This window comes from Bos indicus, chromosome 6, assembly GCF_029378745.1.
Source record: "Bos indicus isolate NIAB-ARS_2022 breed Sahiwal x Tharparkar chromosome 6, NIAB-ARS_B.indTharparkar_mat_pri_1.0, whole genome shotgun sequence".
In the NCBI taxonomy this organism is placed as follows: Eukaryota; Metazoa; Chordata; class Mammalia; order Artiodactyla; family Bovidae; genus Bos; species Bos indicus.
The window spans coordinates 45,435,193-45,460,889 of NC_091765.1; the positions used below are offsets into that span (position 1 = coordinate 45,435,193).

General features: G+C 37.1%; 1 protein-coding gene across 4 annotated transcripts in view; it reads right to left on the reverse strand.

Moving 5' to 3' along the window:
- Positions 1 to 25,697, reverse strand: part of SEPSECS (Sep (O-phosphoserine) tRNA:Sec (selenocysteine) tRNA synthase) — a 49,835-nt gene that overhangs the window by 12,989 nt on the left and 11,149 nt on the right. For 3 of the 4 annotated variants that reach the window (XM_070791240.1, XM_019962533.2, XM_019962534.2), the window contains exons 2-8: positions 24,203 to 24,357; positions 22,326 to 22,444; positions 21,853 to 22,011; positions 19,239 to 19,392; positions 15,006 to 15,108; positions 6,928 to 7,057; positions 6,706 to 6,797 (exon numbers count right to left, since the gene is read on the reverse strand). In XM_070791240.1, coding sequence (XP_070647341.1) covers positions 6,706 to 6,797; positions 6,928 to 7,057; positions 15,006 to 15,108; positions 19,239 to 19,392; positions 21,853 to 22,011; positions 22,326 to 22,444; positions 24,203 to 24,357 — 912 coding nt within the window. Of the gene's footprint in view, positions 1 to 6,705; positions 6,798 to 6,927; positions 7,058 to 15,005; positions 15,109 to 19,238; positions 19,393 to 21,852; positions 22,012 to 22,325; positions 22,445 to 24,202; positions 24,358 to 24,706; positions 25,648 to 25,697 lie in introns of those variants that run through there. The other variant, XM_070791241.1, reaches the window with a different exon arrangement.

Here is a 25,697-nt window from a genome sequence, read left to right on the forward strand (position 1 = left end):
TACCTCATAAATTTGCTCTGAGTACTACATGCGCTGCATGAAATAATGAATACAACGAACCTCGCAGAGTCCTAGACATACAGCAGACGTTCATAAAAATATTAGTTTCCCACCCACCTACTTTTCTCTTAGCCTAACAGTTTTCAGACTAAAATAATTAACAATAGCTAGCAGGACTCATACAGACACATGCTAATATACCGAAGCTATAATCCTTTTCTTTTCCTGTCCCTGTTCCTTCCACTCTACACTATCTACATAAAGAAAAATAAAGTTCTGGATGCTACAAAGTGAGTGATCTCTTGACACCTAAAGTGGACTCATCCAATTCATAACACTAAAAAATAAAATTTCCCCACAAAATATTTAGCCAGTGTTTAATAAAGGACAAAGTCCCAGTGAAATCAGAGCTGGGCTGCCTACTGGATCCATTTACCAGCTGAATTACACATTCCTGCAAGTCAGTCTCAAAGCAGGTGGACTTTCATTCATGCTGAGCAAAACGTACACGTGCTTGGGACTTTGGCATCATCTAATAGTAACTTAAAATTTTAAAGTCAAACTCTAAATGTCAAAAGTAAGAAGCATGGCATAAAAGAAATTCCTAGACTGCAAAAAAATGACAGAACATCCCTAAAATCAACAATTTCAAAATCCTTAGGGGTAAGAAAAGTCCTTTTGGAAGAAGAGTATCTGCTAGGGAGGAAGCCCTATTCAAGTACAGTAAATGCTACACACAACAGGTAATCACCATTTTAAGTCATTCCTTTTTCACAAGTTTTCAACTATATCCCTATAGAGAAATGTCTCTATAAGAACATCTAAGTCATAAGAGATGTCAAGATACTTATTCCATGTAAAACAAGACTGAAGAGTGGACTTACGTGTTCCCAAATGTCCTTTCACTTTTCACTTTCATAAACACTACAACACTATGACATTGCAGGTTTCTGTTCCAAGCTTCCATTATAGATACAAATGATTTGTGTACCCCAAAATAATGGGTTTTAAGCTTGGGTGTGCATCAGATTTATCAGGGAAGTTTGTTAAAAATACAGTGACTAGGGACTTCCCTGGTGGTCCAGTGGTTAAGACCCTGCACTTACACTGCAGGGGAAATTTACATACCAAATAAATAATTACAAGTCTGATGAGAGTTATAAAAGAATAAGCAGTATTTCTCTATTGAAGATCCTCTAACAGCTATTTTACTCAGAATACAAGGCAAAGACCTTACATGGCCTAGAAAGGCCTACGTGACCAGCACCGCCCCCATTACCATCCTGACCTCAACTCTCACAACTCTCCTTAATCTCTTTGCCCTAACCACACTGCACTCTTCTCTGCTTCTCAAATGCACTGTTCAGTTCAGTCACTCAGTCGTGTCCAACTCTTTGTGACCTCATGGACTGCAGTATGCCAGGTCTCCCTGTCCATCACCAACTTCCAGAGTTTACTCAAACTCATGTCCATTGAGTCGGTGATGCCATCCAACCATCTCATCCTCTGTCATCCCCTTTTCCTTCTGCCTTCAATCTTTCCTAGCATCAGAGTCTTTTCAAATGAGTCAGTTCTTCACATCAGGTGGCCAAAGTATGGGAGTTTCAGCTTCAACATCAGTCCTTCCAATGACTATTCAGGACTGATCTCCTTTAGGATGGACTGGTTGGATTTCCTTGCAGTTCAAGGGACTCTCAAGAGTCTTCTTCAATACCACAGTTCAAAAGCATCAATTCTTTGACTCTCAGCCCTCTTTATGGTCCAACTCTCACATCCATACATGACTACTGGAAAAATCATAGCTTTGACTAGACGGACCTTTGTTGGCAAAGTAATATCTCTGCTTTTTAAAATGCTATCTAGGTTGGTCATAACTTTTCTTTCAAGGAGCAAGCGTCTTTTAATTTCATGGCTGCAGTCACCATCTGCAGTGATTTTCAGTTCAGTTCAGTTCAGTCGCTCAGTCGTGTCCGACTCTTTGCGACCCCATGAATCGCAGCATGCCAGGCCTCCCTGTCCATCACCAACTCCTGAGGTTCACCCAGACTCACGTCCATCGAGTCAGTGATGCCATCCAGCCATCTCATCCTCTGTCGTCCCCTTCTCCTCCTGCCCCCAATCCCTCCCAGCATCAGAGTCTTTTCCCTGAGTCAACTCTTCGCATGAGGTGGCCAAAGTACTGGAGTTTCAGCTTTAGCATCATTCCTTCCAAAGAAATCCCAGGGCTGATCTCCTTCAGAATGGACTGGTTGCATCTCCTTGCAGTCCAAGGGACTCTCAAGAGTCTTCTCCAACACCACAGTTCAAAAGCATCAATTCTTCGGCATTCAGCTTTCTTCACAGTCCAACTCTCACATCCATACATGACCACTGGAAAAACCATAGCCTTGACTAGACGGACCTTTGCTGGCAAAGTAATGTCTCTGCTTTTCAATATGCTTTCTAGGTTGGTCATAACTTTTCTTCCAAGGAGTAAGCGTCTTTTAATTTCATGGCTGCAGTCACCATCTGCTGTGGTTTTGGAATCCAGAAAAATAAAGCCTGACACTGTTTCCCCATCTATTTCCCATGAAGTGATGGGACCAGATGCCATGATCTTCGTTTTCTGAATGTTGAGCTTTAAGCCAACTTTTTCACTCTCCACTTTCACTTTCATCAAGAGGCTTTTTAGTTCCTCTTCACTTTCTGCCATAAGGGTGCTGTTATCTGCATATATGAGGTTATTGATATTTCTCCTGGCAATCTTGACTCCAGCTTGTGCTTCATCCAGCCCAGCGTTTCTCATGATGTACTCTGCATATAAGTTAAAAAAGCAGGGTGACAATATACAGCCTTGACATACATATACAGCCTTGACATACTTGACATACTTTTCCTATTTGGAACCAGTCTGTTCTTCCATGTTCAGTTCTAACTGTTGCTTCCTGACCTGCATAGAGATTTCTCTGGAGGCAGGTCAGGTGGTCTGGTATTCCCATCTCTTTCAGAATTTTCCACAGTTTATTGTGATCCACACAGTCAAAGGCTCTGGCATAGTCAATAAAGCAGAAATAGATGTTTTTCTGGAACTCTCTTGCTTTTTCCATGGTCCAGCAGATGTTGGCAATTTGGTCTCTGGTTCCTCTGCCTTTTCTAAAACCAGCTTGAACATCTGGAAGTTCACAGTTCTCATACTGTTGAAACCTGGCTTGGAGAATTTTGAGCATTACTTTACTAGCATGTGAGATAAGCACAACTGTGCGGTAGTTTGAGCATTCTTTGGCATTGCCTTGCTTCAGGATTGGAATGGAAATGGACCTTTTCCATTCTTGAGGCCATTTCTGAGTTTTCCAAATTTGCTGACATACTGAGTGCAGCACTTTCATGGCATCATCTTTTATGACTGAAATAGCTCAACTGGAATTCCATCACCTCCACTAGCTTTATTCGTAGTGATGCTTCCTAAGGCCCACTTGACTTCACATTCCAGGATGTCTGGCTCTAGGTGAGTGATCACACCATCGTGATTATCTGGGTCATGAAGATCTTTTTTGTACAGTTCTTCTGTGTATTCTTGCCACCTCTTCTTAATATCTTCTGCTTCTGTTAGGTCCATACCATTTCTGTCCTTTATGGAGTCCATCTTTGGATGAAATGTTCCCTTGGTATCTTGAATTTTCTTGAAGAGATCTCTGGTCTTTGGCATTTTATTGTTTTCCTCCATTTCTTTGCACTGATCACTGAGGAAGGCTTTCTTATTTCTCCTTGCTATTCTTTGGAACTCTGCATTCAAACGAGTATATCTTTGCTTTTTTCCTTTGCCTTTCACTTCTCTTCTTTTCACAGCTATTTGTAAGGCCTCCTCAGACAGCCATTTTGCTTTTTTGCATTTCTATTTCTTGGGGATGGTCTTGATCACTGTCTCCTGTACAATGTTACAAACCTCTGTCCATAGTTCATCAGGCACTCTATCAGATCTAGTCCCTTAAATCTGTCTCTTGCTTCCACTGTATAATCGTAAGGGATTTGATTTAGGTCATACTTTAATGGTCTAGTGGTTTTCCCTACTTTCTTCAATTTAAGTCTGAATTTGGCAACAAGGAGTTCATGATCTGAGCCACAGTCAGTTCCTGGTCTTCTGCCCTAATTTCAGGTACTGGTTTTTTGCCTGAAATACTCTTCTCCATCATACACTTGATGGAGTATACTCCCTCAAACTTCTTCAAGTCAACTCAGAAGTCATGTTCTCTATGAGGCCTGCACTAACCACTGTATTTTAAAAATCAGTTCTCACCATCTCCCCCCTCACATCAACCCTAACCCCCCTTATTTTACTCTGTTCTTCTTTTCCACAGTGCTTTCACCTGTATAATTTATGTATTAAACAAACTTTATAATTTATATTTTATGTTATTTGTTTACTGCTGGTATCCTTCATACAAAATGTAAGCTCCACAAGAGCAGGTATCTTTTGTCTATCTTATTGGTTATTATATCAATATTATAGGCTTGACACATAATATATGCTCAACAGATACTTAGTAAATTATTTACTCAGTGAAACTTATCCTACAATCAAAGTTCTCCACTATTTGTTTCTATTTCATAGAAATACTGGTCCATATGTTAGACCATGCTGTTTTAAATGAGCTTGTCACTGTTCAGACTGGGGGAGGGGGTGGGTCAAGAGGGCTTAACAGGGGTGGAAATGGATATGAGATACCATGAAATTCAAGAGATCATCTTAAAAATTTCAAACTTAAAAAATGCTTAATAGAAATTACAAGTCATATAAAGTATGACTTGTGCTGGATTACTAAATTACAGGCCAATTCCCATGATTATAATACCCAAGGCCCAGAAAGCAGCTATTTCATTTTAAGAAATATTCTATAATCTTTCAGAATTAGAAATGGCCTAGATGTCAATTGTTTCTTTCATAAATAAGGGAAAAAAATTTGTGAGTTCAAGTACCTTTACCATAGTGAAACAACTAGGGACAGGAGAGCTAAGACCCCCGGTGTCTGATACAACTTTCACATATACAGGTGATGGTTTTCCTCAGTCAACAGTCTCCATCTGTCCTATGGGGAAGGAGCGTTGAAAGATTCTGCTGAGGTTTTCTCTCTCAAAACAAGATGATTATTTCTTGGAGTTCATCAAACTGGAGTTTTAGTCTAATCATCTAGAATTTCTTTTCAGGGCTATTGAGGCATAATTTACACACAGTAAAATTTCAGGTGTCCACTTCTGTGAATTCTGACAAACATACAGTCATGGAACTACTTCCACTATCAAGATACAAAACATTTCACTACCATTAATAATCCCCTCCCCAACCCAGGCCTCTAGCATCCACTGATCTCTTTTCTGTCCTGATATCTTTTTGCCTTTTACAAAAAGGATGGCTACATACAATATGTAGCCTTTCAAGTCTGGCTTATTTCATTTAGCATAATGCACTTGAGAGTTATTATGCTGTTGCATATGTCAGTAGTTGGTTCCTTTTTATTGCAGAGTATGTATGTATCAGTTTGTTTATACCCCAGATGATGGACATTTGAGTTGTTTCCAGCTTTTGGCAATTATGAATAAAATCACCATGAACATTCACATATAAGTTTTTGTACACATACAATTTTTCATTTCTCTTGACTAAATAGCTAAGAGTGGGACACTAGTTTTTGTGGTAAGTATACAAGAAACTGCCAAAGCGTTATCAAAGTTGCTGATTAGTTTTTTATATTAGTTTTTGTTTTTTATATTAGTGACATCTCACTTTAATTTGTATTTCCCTAAAGACTGAGGTTGACCATCTTTTTCCTATATCATGTAAATCTTAAGAGATGTCCTAACAATAAAAAGTAAGCAATTACTTTCCTATGGGTTGAATTAGTGGGAAGAAAGGGACTAGGAGAAAACAGGGCACAGAAGTTTTAAATTTCTGTTAGATATTCATAAGGCTGTTTGTTGAGAGGATCTATCAGATGATATACATGAAAATATTTTAAAATATGTAAATTAATATGATAAATCTTAGGGACTGTAACTGCTACTAAGTATTAGAAAGTTATAGATACAAAAATGATACCAGGAACCTCTAGCCCTCCCAGATTGGAGATGAATAAAACATCTTAATCTGACCTGCCCTAGCAACACTGTCTCTGACTACAATTTTGAAGCTGCCCTGAATTAAGCTAGCTTTTAGTGTTGAAGATAAAGTTCAGTTTTCAAGCACAAATGTCACTTTTCATAATCAACATAATCAATGAGTTCAGCATTCCAGTAACGGCAAAAGATGGATTTATTACTTAGAAAGAGAAGCTGGTCAACTTCTACCTGTATTTTTCCTCCTGCAAATGACATGTCACATCTAAACAAGTCTTCCAAAACTAAAAAGAAAAAAACTTGTCCATCTGTCTTTTAAGAGCTTCTATTTACCTATAAGTGATAAATGAATTAAATTTTACTGAACTAATAGAATCCCTGATACAGGACTTTCTCAAAAAGAGCAAACACAAAAACAAAATTGCTTTTCCAAGATTTCTCAGGATATCTGAATAGATGGGATAACAATGATTAATTGAAAACCAAATCAAAGTCAATCCCCTAGGACTGTGCTAGGTATCTATATCCCAAATTGATAAACCAATAGACAGAAACACCAATACTCTGGAGTACTGTTTTAGTCAAGGATATTATTTTATACCTACAGGGAAAGCTTACCTTTCTTTCTTTTAATAGCTTCTTGTAGCCATTTGATCCAAGTGATAATAAAGTAATAAGGACATCTAAAGAAGGTGAAGCTGAAGCTCTTCCTAAAATAAGGATGATATGTTACATTAGGGAGAAAAAGCTTTGTAAAGTAAGATTTATTACAGTAGCCTAATACACAAATGGATATTTGTTTGTTAGTTACTTTTTCTGAAGAGCAACTGATTTATTTACCTGGATACATCTTGCTGATTTCCTGAATGAAGGAATCATTAAAGCCAGCAATTATAGCACCACCTACTGGAACCATAAAATTTTTGTCCAAGCTCTGAACGAAAGCATCTATTCTACCAACACGAGCTCCCTAGAACAGAATAACAAGCAATATTACATTATTAGTTTCCAGAAGAAAGGACAGCAACTGCTGTTAATAAATGTCATTAAAACAATGCACAGAAATAAAAACACAGATCAAATATTTTCTTTGTATAAACACCAGTAAAATATTTTTTAGTATTAAACAGAGTTTTTAAATGCTGCTTCTTATAACTGGAGGGCTTCCCTCATAGCTCAGTTGACAAAGAATCTGCCTGCAATGCAGGAGACCCCAGTTCAATTCTTGGGTCAGGAAGATCCCCTGGAGAAGGGATAGACTAGCCACTCCAGTATTCTTGGGCTTCCCTTGTGGCTCAGCTGGTAAAGAACCCACTTGCAATATGGGAGACCTGGGTTCAATCCCTGGGTTGGGAAGATCCCCTGGAGAAGGGAAAGGCTACCTACTCCAGTATTCTGGTCTGGAGAATTCCATGGACTGTGTATAGTCCAGGGGATTACAAAGAGTCGGACACGACTGCGCGACTTTCACTTTCTGCTCCTACCACCACTTGGATAACAACAGAGAAAAGAAAGATTCTATTTTTAACATCAACTAATGGAATTTTTTGGAAGTATACTGTTGGCAATGGTTCTACGTAACTTTGTTTCCTAATGTCATAATCTTGGATGATCCTATTCCATTGCAAATGAACTTCAAGTGAAAATTTCATATTCTGGTGAAAAATGGAATACTTGCTAGAAATGTAAAACTAAGTTCTAGTCCCATGCAACACAGTCCATGACCTTCTGCCTAATGTGTTTCAATTTTCTCCTCTTAAAAACTGAGATACTATCTAAATTTCAGCTAAGATGGTTTTTCTTCTTTATCTATAGCCACAGATTTTCAATCTGTATTCACAATCTACATTCCTATTAATATTGTAACCACATTTGACCTTCATCTTCCCACTTTATATCCACATCCATATCTCAGGGAGAATAGAAGGAGCAGATAGGTAGCCTAATCTGAGAGACCAGATCCTGGCAATAGGGAGAAGCAGCAAAATCAGAAAAAGGGCACAGACCACTCTGGAGGCTATCCTGTGATTGTTTCAATCGTAACCTTCCCCATCATTCTCCTTTCTAATTTCCTCATAAACCATGATCAGAGAAAATCTCATCTTACCACAGGAAAACAGAGAGAAGCATATGAGACTAACTGAATAAATAACTGAAAACCATGCAAAGTCACTGAACAAATAACTGAAAACTATGCAAGGTAGTAGCCATAAAAATAAAGTGGAACGGAGTTACCTTTTCATCAACATTTAAGTACTGCCCAAGATGTCCCAAGAGAAATCTGAACTTAAATTGGGAGCAGGAGTACTAAGAGGGCAATCAGTCCACAAGACTTTGCTAGAATCCTTTCACTACTAAAACACAGAAAGCAGTCAAAGGGCAGCAAACTCTGTGGCAGGAAAACAAACAGGCCAGGAATGGTGTATAGATCTTGCTCTCCACACTAAGGTCTGAGGCTATTACTGAGGAGGAAAGAAAAACACTACAAGGCTAGAAGGGCTTAAACAGGATAGGAAACACAGGAGCACGTCCTATGAAGTAAACAGTGGCCATTTATCAGTTCATTCACTTACTCATTAATTCAGAGGACAAATATTGGGGCACCTATCACCTATTATCATACACTGCTCCAGGTCCTGGACACAGCAGCAGTGAATAAAACAGATGATTGTTCATACAATAATTAAGGCTAGAATTTACAGAGAACTTACTATGCATCAGGCACTGTTCTAAGCACTCTACATTCTTAACTCATTTAACCTGTGCAATACCCCTCTGGGCAGATGTCACAATAATAGCTATTTTACAGATAAGAAAATTAAGGCACAAAGAAATTAAAGTGATGTGCCCAAGGTCAGAAATGTAGTTAAAGCGTCTTACTGAAAGTCACCTGGGGCTTCCCAGGTAACTCGGTGGTAAAGAATCCATCTGCCAATGCAGGAGTCACAGGAGATGTGGGTTTGATCCTCGGATTGGGAAGATCCCCTGGAGAGGAAATGGCAACCCACTCCAGTGTTCTTGCCTGGAGAACCCCATGGAGAGGAGCCTGGTGGGCTACGGTCTATGGGGTCTCAGAGTCAGATGCGACTAAGCAACTGAGCATACATGCACACACTGAAAGTCACCCTGGCAAAAACCTAGGTAAGTGCGATGAAGAACTCATGTTTAAAGAATTAAATAGTATCCTACAGCATTTTCATCTTTCCAGCAGCTCATAAAAGTCTTGGAGGCCCTGAATCCTCATTTCCTCATTTTTTGCATCTGATTCATCAGCATACCCTATAAGATCGACTCTCAAATTACATCTGAATCTAACTGTTCCTTAACACCTCAACAGCTACCACCCTGGCCTAGGCCACCAACACATCTCACGTGGGCAGTTGCAACAACCTTCCATACTTGTCTTCCTGCAGGCCGTTTCCCACAGCACAGCCAAAACGATGGTTATAAAAGTCAGTCACAGGCTATTCTGCCCAAAGCCTTCCATTGCCTGATGATCATACCAAGAATAAAATCTCAAACCTTTACCCCACCTCAGAACCTCTTTACCCTCACTGCCACCCTCAGTTGCCCTGGCCCAGCTATACCGGCCTCCTTGCTCTTCTTCACCCATTCCCAGCACACCCTGGCCTCTGCGTTACTTTCTGCCTGGAATCTCTCCAGAGTACCACCCAACTCACTCTTTCATATCACTCAGGACTCTGCTCAAATGTCACTTCTCAGAGAGGACTTCCTGGATCACTCCATCTGACACCCCTCCTCTCAAACGCTAGAGCATTTATGAAGACCTGTCATCCTTATTGCTCACTGTCTGCTTCCACTCCATGAGGATGAAGACTGTTACAATTACTACTGCATCCCCAACACCTACCCTGGTGCCTGGCACATCTGTGGGAACCCTGCAAATATGTGTTGAATGAATTGACAGGTCTATGAATAAGCAGTATAACACCTACTTCTCTCAAATTCTCAATAAAAACACTCACTGCTTCCCACACTTTGGGAGCTTAACAATCCATTCTAACTCTAAAATTTAAATTAATTCTACGTAATTTTGTGACTCTACTACAACCCTATCTAGTAATGTGTCCTCACACCCATATTCTATGAGTCTCCTAAATTAGTCAGTTTAATATATATCAGAATTATACATTTTGCAAAGTTAATTTCCTGGTCATATATGCATATCAGAATGCACAGTATGCTCAGCATTTAGTCATTCTGGGGTACTGCCCTTGAAAAAAAAAAAAGAATTCGGAAACATTTTAGTTATACCTCTTTCTTTCCTGATTGCTTGATTATTGCAATACTATCTTCTCAAGAAAGCTTAGCAGTTTTGGTACTTTGTTTTTTAGAGGAAAATAAGGGCTTTGGAGTCACATAGAACTAGATGGGCCATTTTGCAGCTTCGTTCCTTAGGCAAGTCACTTAATACCTCTGAGTGTGTTTCTTCATTTGCAGAACAGAAACAATAAGAAGTATACCTTAAACTGTTAGGATTAATTTAATAAACTTTAAAAGTCTAGCAGGATGCCTGACACATGGTGTATACTGAGTAAATGGCACGTACAATGAATAAAAACTACTGAAACACAGTTAATTTTAATTTTTTATAATGTCATGAAACAACTAGCACCAATAAGACCCAAATATTCGTTTGGTTGAAAGCAACAGGGACACCACCTCTTTTTCTAAGGGTCAATGTTCATGTAGGGTTCTTCGCTTTTTTAAAGAACTATCAGTTCTAGAAGGTAACACAGTATCTGCAACAATACAACAACTACCTCATAAAAATTCATTCACCATCTTATAATGTTATTTTCTGGTTAAAATTTTAGTAAAACCACCTCACAAATGAAGAGAAGTGATGACAAAGTAGTCTATTTGTGATGTATAACCCCACGGGAAGCTTTCGGAGTCCTAAATTCTTCAATTACACCATCAAATTTTCCAGTATTCAAAAATATGTCATGAACATTGCTGGGTTAAGTATGTAACATCTGGATAAATGTTAAGGGACCATTAAACTGATTATTATGAAAACTTCATAAGCATGTGGAGAGTATAGAAACACAAATATTTAAATTTAAAAATTAAATATTTTTACTAAATTTGAAAATGTTAATACTAAGTATACATAACAGCTATAACCACATACGTATTTTAAAAAAGAGAGAAAAGGGATACAGAAATTACTAAGGGTAACTGTTAGGGTAACAGGTTTATGAGTGATCTTCTACTCCTTCCTCATTTTTCTAAACTTTTAGGAATGCTGGTATATTTAACTTTTAAAAGAACTGAGGCTGCTAAAAATTAAAGAGGAAGAGAGAGGAAAAGGGGGAAAGGGAGATGGAATAAAAATGAATCACTGAAATCATGTTTTTTTCAAGAGTTCCTCTGCCACTATTCAAATTAGATATAATCTAATCTAAAATTGTGATGAAGCCTTAAAAAGTTAAGGAGTTATGGAAAAGGATATCGAGGAAACAGTAAACGGTTTTCCACAAAGGTTTTAAAAAACCTGGCATACCACCCACCTCTGGACCTCTTTTGTTATGCAAGCTAATCTATTTCTTTATTGACTAAGCTAATTTGGGTTGGGTTTCTGTTACCTGCAGTCAATTACATCTTAACAGGTACAACCTTTGAGTAAAGAAATTAAGAAAATCAGCTAATACTATCATATAAACCATATTTATATCAGAGTACACTCAAAAGAATAAAAAAAGAAAACAAAAAATTTATAAGATAGGACCTACAGATCTAAGAAGCATTCACCACCACGTGGGAGACCGCAGATAATCTGTAAGCAACTCTTAACCACGTAACACAAATTACATGCGTGTCAAAACTGAGTACTTGTTTACACCATTATGAACACAAATCATAAAACTTGTATCATACCTAAATAATATCTATCTATATACTAATATAGCATGAATAATCACTGTAAGTAAATATAATTCAATTTGGAGTAATCAATTATTGAGTGCCAATTATGTACCAGGTTCTGTCCCAAGGACTGAAGACATAACAGTGAACAAAGTCCTATCCCTAATAGAAAACAGTCCTTTCCTATTTGCCAACTCCACAGTTATATGCTAGAATAAATATTCAACATTTTATGAATACTATAATCAAGTACATTAGAAAAATGAGAACACTGGTAATGGAACATTTTGAGAAAGTTAAATAAAATAAGCTACTGAAGTTTTTGCTTTTTAAGAAAAACAGATAAAAAAAATTGAGGTATAGTTGCTTTACAATGTTGTGTTTAGTTCAGTTCAGTCACTCAGTCATGTCCGACTCTTTGTGACCCATGGACTGCAGCACGCCAGGCTTCCCTGTCCATGTTCCCTTCTCATGTCCGTTGAGTTGGTGATGCCATCCAACAATCTCATCCTCTGTCATTCTCTTCTCCTCCCGCCTTCAATCTTTCCCAGCATCAGGGTCTTCTCAAATGAGTCAATTCTTCATATCAGGTGGCCAAAGTATTGGAGTTTCAGCTTCAGCATCAGTCCTTCCAATCAATATTCAGGACTGATCTCCTTTAGGATGGACTGGTTGGATGTCCTTCCAGTCCAAGGGACTCTTGAGTCTTCTCCAACACTGTAGTTCAAAAGCATCAATTCTTCGGCACTCAACTTTCTTTATAGTCCAACTCTCACATCCATACATGACTACTGAAAAAACCACAGCTTTGACTAGATGGACCTTTGTTGGCAAAGTAATGTCTCTGCTTTTTAAAATGCTATCTAGGTTGGTCATAATTTTTCTTCCAAGGAGCAAGTGTCTTTTAATTTCATGGCTGCAGTCACCATCTGCAGTGATTTTGGAGCCCCCCAAAATAAAGTCTGCCACTATTCCCCATCTATTTGCCATGAAGTGATGGGACCAGATGCCATGATCTTAGTTTTCTGAACGTTGAGCTTTAAGTCAACTTTTTCACTCTCCTCTTTCACTTTCATCAACAGACTGTTTAGTTCTTCTTCACTTTCTGCATAAGTGTGGTGTCATCTGCCTATATGAGGTTATTGATATTTCTCCTGGCAATCTTGATTCCAGCTTGTGCTTCATCCAGTCCAGCATTTTGCATGATATACTCTGCATATAAGTTAAATAAGCAGGGTGACAATATACAGCCTTGATGTACTCCTTTCCCGATTTGGAACCAGTCTGTTCTTCCATGTCCAGTTCTAACTATTGCTTCTTGACCTGCATACAGATTTCTCAGGAGGCAGGTAAGGTGGTCTGGTATTCCCATCTCTTTCAGAATTTTCCACAGTTTGCTGTGATCCACACAGTCAAAGGCTCTGGAATAGTCAATAAAGCAGAAATAGATGTTTTTCTGGAACTCCCTTGCTTTTTCAATGATGCTTTTTCAATGAAGTTGGTAATTTGATCTCTGGTTCCTCTGCCTTTCCTAAAACCGGCTTGAACATCTGAAAGTTCACTGTTCACATACTGTTGAAGCCTGGCTTGGAGAATTTTGAGCATTACTTTGCTAGCGTGTTGAGATGAGTACATTTGTGCAGTAGTTGGAGCATTCTTTGACACTGCCTTTCTTTGGGACTGAAATGAAAACTGACCTTTCCCAGTCTTGTGGCCACTGCTGAGATTTCCATATTTGCTGGCATATTGAGTGCAACACTTTCACAGCATCATCTTTTAGGATCTGAAATAGCTCAACTGGAATTCTATCACCTCCACTAATTTTGTTCATAGTGATGCTTCCTAAGGCCCATTTGACTGCATTCCAGGATTTCTGGCTCTAGGTGAGTGATCACACCATCATGATTATATGGGTCATGAAGATCTTTTTTGTATAGTTCTTCTGTGTATTTTTGCTACCTCTTCTTAATATCTTCTGCTTCTGTTAGGTCCATACCATTTCTGTCCTTTATTGAGCCCATCTTTGCATGAAATCTTCCCTTGGTATCTCGAATTTTCTTGAAGAGATCTCTAGTCTCTCCCATTCTCGTTTTCCTCTATGTCTTTGCATTGATCACTGGAGAAGGCTTTCTTATCTCTCCTTGCTATTCTTTGGAACTCTGCATTCAAATGGGTTTATCTTTGCTTTTCTCCTTTGCCTTTTCCTTCTCTTCTTTCACAGCTATTTGTAAGGCCTCCTCAACCATTTTGCCTTCTTGAATCTCCTTTTCTTGGGGATAGTCTTGATCACTGCCTCCTGTACAATGTCACGAACCTCTGTCCATAGTTCTTCAGGCATTCTATCAGATTTAATCCCCTGAATGTATTTGTCACTTCCTCTGTATAATCGTTAAGGGATTTGATATAGGTCATACCTGAATGGTCTAGTGGTTTTCCCTACTTTCTTCAATTTAAGTCTGAATTTTGCAATAAGGAGTTCATGATCTGAGCTCCAGTCAGCTTCCAGTCTTGTTTTTGCTGACTACATAGAACTTCTCCATCTTTGACAGCAAAGTATATAATCAATCTGATTTCAGTATTGACCATCTGGTAATGTCCAATGTTGTATTAGTTTCTGCTGTACAATGAAGTGAATTGGCTACATATAGCCCCCCACCTTGGACCTCCCTTCCACCTCCCACCTTGGGTAGGATGAACTGAGAGACTAGGACAGATAAATACACACTACCAACTACCATGTGTAGAGTAGAGAGCTACTGGGAACCTGCTCTATAGCATAGGAAGCTCAGCTCTGTGTTCTGTGGCAAAATATTTTTATATCCGTTCTGAGCATAGCTATAGTCCAATGCCACTAGCAACAAATAATGACTTTCACTAGTAACTACTGGATGCAAATTCCTAATGCTCCATAAAAATGAAGATGCTAAACTAACTGTCTTTCTATATTAGGTTGCAAGAAAAACAAAGTAATAATCCCAAGTATGTTAAAATACATTTTTTCTTGACATATCTTTTGAAGCTCTTACCTGCTGAATGAGGTGCATGCACTTTGAAGATTGCACTCCATAAGCATTGTTGACTATATGTGGAATGCCATAATTAGCACAAATCACAGCCAGTTCTTCTAACCTATAAACATATTCAATAGAAAGATGTATTCATACTCTGCCTTAATAAACTACAAAAAAAGTTTTAAAATTTAAGTTATCCATATGGCAACCCACTCCAGGATTCTTCCCTGGGAAGTCCCATGGACAGAGGTGCCTAGTGAGCTATAATCATGGGGTCACAAACGACTTAGCGACTAAATAGCAAAAAAGTATACTAGGGGAAAAAATGACAAACTGAAATTTTTACAGCAGTATTTCAGCATATAATTTGGCACCTTTAATATACATAGTAGGTACTTAGGGATAAGCCTGAAAAAGCTTTTAAATTAATGTTACCAATAAAAATAAGAAAACAAGTGTTTAGAAAAATCTATATAGACGGTAGCTTTTAAATCACTTGAAAATTTTCGATATAAAAAGCAAGAAGCAGATTATTTATACAGTTCTTACAAGGTTGATATGCTCATTTTTAAATGCTTTCAGTTGCTTATCACTCCAAAGCTAATATCTGCAAAATAATTAGCATATCTTGAAATCCTAAGAAGTCTCATATGAAGCATCTCATAAAGTAAAAAATACATTTTCAAACAGACTTTAATGTATTAAAAAATACAGAACATTAAACTACTTGAGTACCAAAATAACGTTTTCCAACAACTTGGATACTAAAGAATCTTTTAAATAGCTGCTGGTTTAAAATTCACTCTTACTTTTTCATTTGATACTTCTCATATTAAGACAATCTGAGAGTCTAACTTTATGCAAAGTAAGGTAATAAATTTCAATTGGAGTGTAATAAATAATGCTCTTTTGTAAAACTAAGTACTACTTGTGACTGAGGTCATCTCTAACAGAAATGTCTTCATGCTATGAAGCTAAAACAAAACCTTATGGCTTGATAAAATTATTAAAAAATGCTCTCTACAATATAAAATTTGAAAGCAAAGCATGTTAAAAGAAAAAAATTCTTCCCCATAAGAATGTATTATAAATATATAATAGCTTAACTATCTATTTATCCATAGCACATTTTCCTTTTACAGTAGATGTACATTAATATGTTTTTAAACTACAAATAGGAATAACATTATTCAACATCAGAAGTTTTCAATTTATATCCCTAAAGTTTTGTTTTATGAATTAAAAACTCATTTTATCACTCATTTTCATAAACCTCACAAATCAAGGCAGAAAACTAATCAGATGTTGTTTTTAACAAAAATAGACTTTCCGGAATACACACAAGTATTTTTTTTATAAAAGACACTTTCACATGTTTGTATTTTAATGAAAGTATTTCTTAATAACGGAACAAACTTCTTTTAGAATAAAGCATCATAATAACAAAGTACTTTTAAAAAAAGGACTTGTGAGTAGTTTTAAATATTCTGAATTGATCAAATTGCTAATATTTACAATGTGTATTAAGAGGGCAAGGAGAAACAAAAAAATATTTTTGACGTGAATTGGACTGTATTCTAACTCAGAATCCAATTTAAGTTATCAATTTAAGAAATGATACTTTAAAAAAACATTTTCTTTGATTTTGCTCCATAATACTGTCCAATTAATTAATAAAGATAATATATACATTCAAATTAAAACTATAAAGGAATTAAACTTAATGTAAGGAAATAAAAATGTATTTTTAAATTTAATAAAATCAGAAATTCAAACATATTACTAATAACTGAGCATCATCATATTCCTAAAGTTCACTCTAATCAGGAACATTCATTATATAACACCAATAACAGTAGCATTTAACATAAGAATAAACATGAGAATTCTGACTGAAAAAAAAAACCTGATTTTTTCTAAAGGATAATACACACAAAATGTACTTATCCTATACCAGGTAATAAAGTTATTCAAAATGATACAGATGGCCAACAGGCACATGAAAAGATGCTCAACATCACTAATTATTATAGAGATGCAAATCAAAACTTCAATGAGGTATCACCTCACACCACTCAGAATGGCCATCATTAAAAAAATCTACAAATAATAAGTGCTGGAGAGGGTGTGGGGAAAAGGAAACCCTCCTTCATTGTTTGCAGGAATGTAAACTGATGCAGCCACTATGGAAAAAGAGAATGGCGATTCCTTAAAAAAACTAAAAATAGAGTTGCCATAGGATCCAGCATTCCCACTTCTGCACATACATGCAGACAAAACTCTTAATTCAAACAAACACATGCATCCCTATATTCATAACGAGGGCTTCCCCAGGTGGCATTAGTGGTAAAAAAAATCTCCCTGCCAACGCATGAGACACAGGTTCAGTGTCTGAGGTGGGAAGATTCCCTGCAGTGTGAAATGACACCCACTCCAGTATTCTTCTTGGATAATCCCATGGACAAAGGAGCCTAGCAGACTACACAGTCCATGGGGCCACAAAGATTCAGACACGACTGAGTGACTGAGCTATATTCATAATGGCACTATCTACAATAGCCAAAACATGGAAGCAACCTGAATGCCTACCTATAGGTGAATGGATAAAGATGTGGCCTATATATACAATGGAATACTACTCAGCCATAAAAAAAGAACAAAATAACACCAATTGCAGCAATATAGACTGACCTAGATATTAGCATACTAAGTGAAGCAAGTCAGAGAAAGGAAATTACAATTTGATATCACTTATATGCAGAATTTAAAATGATACAAATGAATAAACTTACAAAACAGAAACAACTCACAGACACAGAGAAGAAATTTATGATTACCAAAAGGGAAAGAGGGTGGGGGAAGGATAAATAAGAAGTTTGGGATCAGCAGATACAAACTACTACATGTAAAACAGATAAACCACAAGGTCATACTGTATAGCACAGGGAGCTATATTCAATATCCTTTAATAAATCCTAATGGAAAAGATATAAAAAAACAACATGTATATTGTTTTTATATGTATATGTATAACTGAATCACTTTTCTGTACACCAGAAACACAACACTGCAAATCAACCATATGTCAATTTAAAAAAAAGTCAAAATGAAACAAAAACAAAAATATCCTCACAAAAATATCCTCAAGGACAAATTATCTATAATAATGCAAATATCCATATGCTGTTTTTAGAAATGTAATTTATTTCCATCACATTAAAATTTTTCTAGATAGCAAAAACATCAATGAAGAAATAAAGATGTTTATTTAATATTTCAATACAAATTTAAAATTTGATAAGTAATGAATAAACAACTCAAGCATATGTAACATAATCTGAAAACAGCACTCAAGCTCATGAATGAAGCAAGTGTCTTAAAAAAGTCTTAAAATCTGCCTATAAAGAGCTAACATGTATTCATTATTGTCAAATCACGTGACTTCATGAACTAAAATCAAAGTGTAACTTGATGCTATGAAAATAGTCCAAAGTCAATGTAGTTTTTATAAATTATTAGTACTTATATTAAAAATGTTTAAAATGAAACAAACAGTTGCTGTCAAAACTAGAAATATATATTACTATACCTAAGCCTACCACATTTTCAGAGCAAAAGCTTGTGGCCATCCTTTAGTAAAGGAAACAGTTGCCATTTTTAAACATTTGCATTTTCTCTAAATGCAAGGATAATTATATACTTAACTGTATATCTGGGTTAGTCTTCCAATTTATTTATTTTTTACTTTTTATTATTATTATTTCTTACTTTACAATATTGTATTGGTTTTGCCATACATCAACATGCATCAGTGGACAATAAATAATCCTAAAATTTTCTGTTTAAAATCTGTTATTATAATACTGATAGTTTCTATATATGAAAACAAACTGTAAGATCAAGTAAGTGGAGATGGCAATAAAACCAAATATGTAAATCCAAAATTTAGCTTAGAAACTTCTATTAAATAATGACAAAAAGGATGCTAGAAAGCCAGAAACATAATGAAGAGCAAGAAAACAGATGCTCTGAGTCTTTTCAGGTGATAAAAAGGGTCTCCACTTGGTACTAGTTGCTTTTCCTTCTTCTATATCATATTTTTATTTTCTGAAGCCATTATGTTGTTTCTTCAACAGTCCATTCAAGTAGCATTAACTGCCAAATGTTACTTAGACATCTCTCAGAATTAGTATAAGTGCATTTTAAAGACTGATAAACAGTGAAAGACAAAGTTCACAAATCATTTACCTATCAGGCACCCTTGGAGCAAAACAGGATGTGGTAGAATGAACACACAGAACGTGATCAGGCCCAAGTTCCTGGACTTTAGCCTCCACTGCTTTCAGGTCTGTGCGCAGCTCGTCACCTTCTAAAATGTTCTCTATCACCACAGGCTCAAAACCTAACCAAGTCAACCAGAAACCAAAATGTTAGAATAAGGGGAGATCCTGGACTCTAGGAAGCAGTCCTATTCTATACAGAACTCTTAAATATTTATTTTGGTCAATGGACCCTTCTCTAATATAAAGACCTGGCTTAATACTGGCATGAGGCAAAGGCAGGTCAAAACAATGTGAAGGACAGTTAGGATCACAAATCCATTTAATATTTTGATATGACAAGAAAGACTAATTCTGGGAAGAAACGAAAACAAGTGTTGAATAGATGCCTAGGAAAGTAATAACACAGTCATTGATGACAAAAGAGGTCACTGAGCCCTGTTCAATTTCAGTCCACCAAAAAGTAAATCTACTCAATCTCTGGCAACACAAGTTTTATTTTAAAGTACACTTTATTTCAGAGATGAACAAAAATAATACAATCAAGTACTGGAACAAATCACAATCATGCACTTAATGTTTTACCTCTAAAGAAAAATAAAACACATTTTAGGAGACCCATCTCATAGCTTGTAACAGCCTTCTATAATTTAAATATAAAAATTGTTTTGCACATAAAGTTATTATGTACTCACATCTTAAGTCTTCCCAAATACCAGATCTAGCAGTAGGCTAGATTCATGGATTTAAAAGCTATAAGGGATTTAGAAACCATTTAACTCAACTTACTCATTTCAAAGATAAGGGAGCCAAAGTTTAGGAAGATTAAGTGGCTTCCCCAAGGTCACACAGCAATTTAAAGCAGAGTTCAGTGCAAATAGTTTTCATTTCTGTTTTAGAATCCACAACAAGTTGTCTGCATTCTACCTACAGAAATATAAAACTTCAGCCACTATAAAATCATCAATTCACATGCTGGTCCACAGAAGTCTAGACTTCATATCTAAGCAGCTACTAAAACAAAACTTTACTTAAATAAATAACATCCTAAGGATAGCTAATTTTCCATTATCAAATTCTCTAGATTCAACCCTATTTTTGCTTTTAAACAACTACAATGCAAGTTTGTGTTGTTTTTCTATGAATACAACCATCTTGCTTCCTAAGAACATAATGTAGTCCAAATCATAACACCTTTTGGAAAAAGTTTCCAGTTTTTCAATATATCAATCTTTCCATAAGTTTGGTTATCAGATTTTTGGTTAATAGTTTGCAAATTAACAGACTTGACAGATTTATGCCAGTTAAAAGTCTATTTCTGCTATATGACCTTATTATGAATCCCTTTACCCGAGTTTCTTTAGAATTATTTAAGCAGTTTAATTACAGTCCAATACTGTTCATTTCATACAACAGACTGAGGTCATTCAAAAATAACTTTAAATTCTCAAATTTGACTTGTCCTAATCAGGAAGCCAAATACTAAAATGCCAATTTAAAGTTTCTTCTCATCTATACTCAGTGATGTCTGTATTCCTGTACTTTGATTCATGGTAATTATTTATAGGTATTCCACTCATGTACATACAACAAACATTCCTGAAGCACCTTGTATGCTCCAGGGATTATTGCCCGCATTTCATATGTTATCCCATTTAATCCTGAAAACAATCGTAGGTAATCATATCCCCATTTTAAAGAACGGGGGCATAAAATGCAACACTTCCACTTCTTGAGTGTATACTTTTCAGAATTCACAGCAGGGACTCAAACAGGATATGTATACCCATGTTCTTAGCAGCATTATTCACCATAGCCAAAAGGCGGAAGCAATCCAAGTGTCCACCAGTAAATGAATAAACAAAATGAGATATATATATACATGCAATATGCACTCAGGCACGTGCGCACACACACACACACACACACACAATGGGAGTCTTAAAAGAAGAAGGAAATTCTGGTACGTGCTATAACATGGATGAACCTTAAAGATATTATGCTAAGTCAAATAAGCCAGTCACGAAAGGACAAATAGTCTATAATTCTACCTATATGAAGGACAAATTCATAGACAGAAAGTAGACCTGGGGTGGAGGGCAGGGGAGAGTTATTGTTTAATAGGTAGAGTTTCAGTTTAAGAGGATGAAAAAGTTCTGTAGAGAGATGACAGTGATGGTTCAAACATGATGAATGTACTTAATATCAAGAAACTATATATTTAAAATCAGTTAAAATAATAAATTTTGTTATGTATGTTTTACCACAATTAAAAAAAAGGAATAGGAACAGGTTTATTTGGTAGCTCAGATGGTAAAGAGTCTGCCTGCAGTGCAGGAGATCCAGGTTCAATCCCTGGGTCGGGAAGATCCCCTGGAGAAGGAAACAGCAACCCACTCCAGTATTCTTGCTTGGAAAATCCCATGGATGGAGGAACCTGGCAGGCTAGAGTCCATGGCGTCACAGAGACAGACACGACTGAGTAACTTCACTTTAGTTTCTTTTTCACTTATTTGCCTCTATATAAAATGTTTGAATTTTCTGTGGTATTGAAAACATATATGCTGCTTCTCTTTTTTTACCTGCAGTGATCATGGATTTAAAGCAAGACTTCTGGTCTATTCGTGGCCATATAATATACTTTGCCTTTGGTCTTCTGTGTCGCAATGTTAAGAAACACAGGGTTAGACTCATACCAGTTGCCATTGGAACTACAAAGCAGCTGGTCACTGTATGGACACCTACAAATAAGAAGAAAAACAGAAATTAGTTATTCCATTGAAAAACTAGCATCCTTCTTAAAGAAATTATATACTTCTATCAAATAAAAGAGTTATAGACTTAATACTTCTTCTGTATTCCTGCTCAGGAAGCTCACTGCTAAATTCATCCTTCAGGCTTATGGCTCTTATTTTCCATCTTATTCTAAAGGTTTTATATACATCTTTTCAAAAGCCATTTATACTCCTTTTGGAAAGAAGCATTAATAAAAGAAATTAGGCAAAGGTTTGTGTGACTGGTCAGCCAAAAGTATTATGATTAACACAGTACATACCAGCCAATTTTATGATGTCCAGGACCAAAGAATTGGTAATTTTGTTCAAAAGGCTAGAACCTGCAGCTTTGGGTTGCACAGCAGAAATATCACCTGATCGTCCAATTCCATGAATGAACCTAAGCAAAAAATGGGCCAACAACTGGACAAAAATGTTCAGTGTTAAGTAATCCACTGTATAAGTATACAAATACAAATAACCAAATAAACACTATATTTGACTATTAATAATGTGGAAATATCTAGTTAAAACAAATTCATCAATTATGCTGTGGTTGCTAGTCTTCAAAGATGGCCACTATTGATTTCTTTTCTCTCTATGCCCATATGCCACTGCCACACCAAGAGATGGAGTCTAATTCCCCAGATTGAATCTGGGCTGGCCTCAGTGATTTGTTTGGTCTGGATGAATCAAGCAGACATGATGGTGTGGAACTTCTGAGCTAGGTCATAACAAGTCTTAAAGCTTCTACCTGGCCTCTTGAAGGGTTTGCTCAAGGGGAGGCTGGGGAGAGGAGGAGAGGGTTTCTCTCTTCAAATCCAGTTGCCATGCTGGTGGAAACCCAAGTCAGGCCACTTGGAGAGGCCATCTCAATTCCCAGCCATCTAAGTGACTGAACTTGGATAAACTGCCCAGTTGAACCTTCAGAAGACTAAACTCTCAGCTGGACCGTATACATGAGAGACCTGAAGCAGTAATTACCTGCGGAGTCCAGGTAACCTGTAGAACTGTGAGAGACAACCATAAGTGACTGCTTTAAGCCACTATGTTTTGAGGTGGTTTGTTATACAGCAATGGAAAACCAGAATATATGCAATACTAACTTATCTTCTTTCTTTCCATTTCCCTAATCAGAGCAGTGAGCTAAGTTCCAACAGAGATGAACTGATGTTTCAAACATTGCCTTAAGTTTAGAAGAATTATATGCTCCTTAGCATAAAATTAGTGTACAAACCATTCATTTTAAATTTGATTTATTTATCATTTATAGTTGCCTAGATTAGAAACTCTGCACATAGGAATTATCACAGAACACTAGTGTCATACTCCATTACCTCTGCAACCTCAGGTACAAAGCTTTTTTTTTTTTTTAACATATATTATCAACCATGTTATCAGCTTATTTTTAACCATGAATTTTTCATCTAGCTCATACATTCGTTATCATTAGCTTTGACAATAGTTTGGGCTGAAATAAAATTCTACTATCCTGAGGAAAATTTCATCATGATTTAAAATCATGGAACACATGAGTTTTAAAGAGTTTACCTATTTTTCAAGGAAAAGTTGGAGAACAGAGAAATCATATTTCAAACCACTGACAACTAAATCATTGTCAGAATTGATGGAATAATGTTTCTGAAATAATACAAAAGAAAAAAGTGATTTACTGACCTGAAATTAAATATAATATACCTTTCCTACACCTACTGCAACAAAGCAGGATACTCATATAATGGGATTCAATTTAGATGTGAGTGAATGATGGAAAGTTCTATCCATATAGCATTCTATTAAAAAAATTTGCAATGTTAGAAAAGAAACATGGAAAATTATAAACAACCCTAACACTTTTAAAACTCTTATAACCAAATAGGTTAGGTTAAACACTGTTAACACAACATACAGCCAGTATTTTTAACAACCCAGACCTGACAGGATAACCACCACATACTAGAACTTTTACCCTACTGTCTTAAAAAACACCTATTCAGATAAATTGTTTCCGTCTCCCTGTTGCAGCTAGTTCACATGTCCATTTAAACAAGAAGTAGGTTACAAAGGAACATTTTATAATTTAATATTATTAATACTGCCACCATGGTTTTTAACAAAGAAAAAAGAAATGCTTTGTACTTAAAAAAAAAAAACATACCTGTAATGTCGCCGAGCAACTAATGCAGATGCCACTCTTCCTTCCCTTTCTCCCACACCACAATTGCCCAGGAAATTGTTGCTGTCCATAATTGCAAGTTCATGTAAAAAGAGTTCAAGTGTACTTTCATCCCAACCATCCTCTGGACACTTGCCCTTAAAAAAGGAGGGAAAAAAAAGCTTATGACTATATTAAAAAAAACATCATTCCCTAGAACTCTACTTCAACGAACTTCAAAACTTTTCCATGCAAATTCTGCCATGCTCCTTGCTTTCTAAAATTCAGACATGAATTCAACACTATGAAGAAACCCTCAGGAGGCAAAATGTTTGTTACAATCCATTACAATTATCTACAGACTCGTCCAAGAAGTGATGATAAATGCATACAATGAGATTTACTCAGGTTTAAAGCTGTAACAAAAGTAACTGAAGACAAATAAACCTTATCTTCCACTAGGATTTTTCAAACCAGGGTGTTAAAACTGGGGTTGCCAAACCGTACTGAGATTAAAATTCAGGATGCTGGCAAGAACCAGGAGAACTGTGAAGTTCCTTAGCAACACTTGCTGTGAGTTAGCATGTTGTTCAGTCACTAACGGGTCCGACTCTTTTGAGACCCCAAGGACTGCAGCACTCCAGGCTCCTCGGTCCTCGACTATCTTCCAGACTTTGCTCAAATTCCTGTCCATCCCGGGGTGTTACCTAACCATCTCATACTCTGTCGCCCCCTTCTCCTTTTGCCTTCAATCGTTCCCAGCTTCGCGGTCTTTTCCAATGAGTCGGCTCCCTGCATCAGGTGGCCAAAGCATTGGGGTTTCAGCATCAGTCCTTTCAGTGAATATTCAGGGTTGATTTCCTTTAGGATTGACTGATTTTAAGTGCCTTGTTTTGTCGCTAAGTCCTGTCTGACTCTTTGAGACCCCACGGACTGTAGTCCGCCAGGCTCCTTTGTCCATGGAGCCTGGACTGTCCAGGCTAGAAAATTGGGAGTGGGTTGCCATTTCCTTCCTCAGGAGGTCTTCCCAACCCAGGAATGGAACCCACGTCTCCCGCATTGGCGGGCGGATTCTTTGTCACCAGGTAAGTCCTTCCAGTTAATAAACCTAAGTTTATTTAAACATCACGTGTTTCCTGGGAGTAGTGAAAGTTGGAAGAGGCGAACTTTGCCCTACCCGCAAACAAAAAACTAAATCATGTGGCCCCTCCCCCTCGCTTCTCCAACCCGAAGTTAGGGGGAAAAAAAAAGGAGGGGGGGTCTCAAAATCCCGAAAACCTCGTATCCCCTAAAAACGCTGGGTTTTGCGGCACTGGCGAAGCTGAGAAGGACCTGAGCGGTGCAAGCCGGTACAGGGCAATGCCAATCTGCGACAGGGTCTGGGGACAGGGTTCAGACAGCAAATACGAGCGGGTGGGGCACGTCCTGGAACTAACAGGGGCGCTGGGCGGAGCCGGAGCCTGGGGGGCGCGGCGGTTGGGGAGGGACCCCAGAGCCC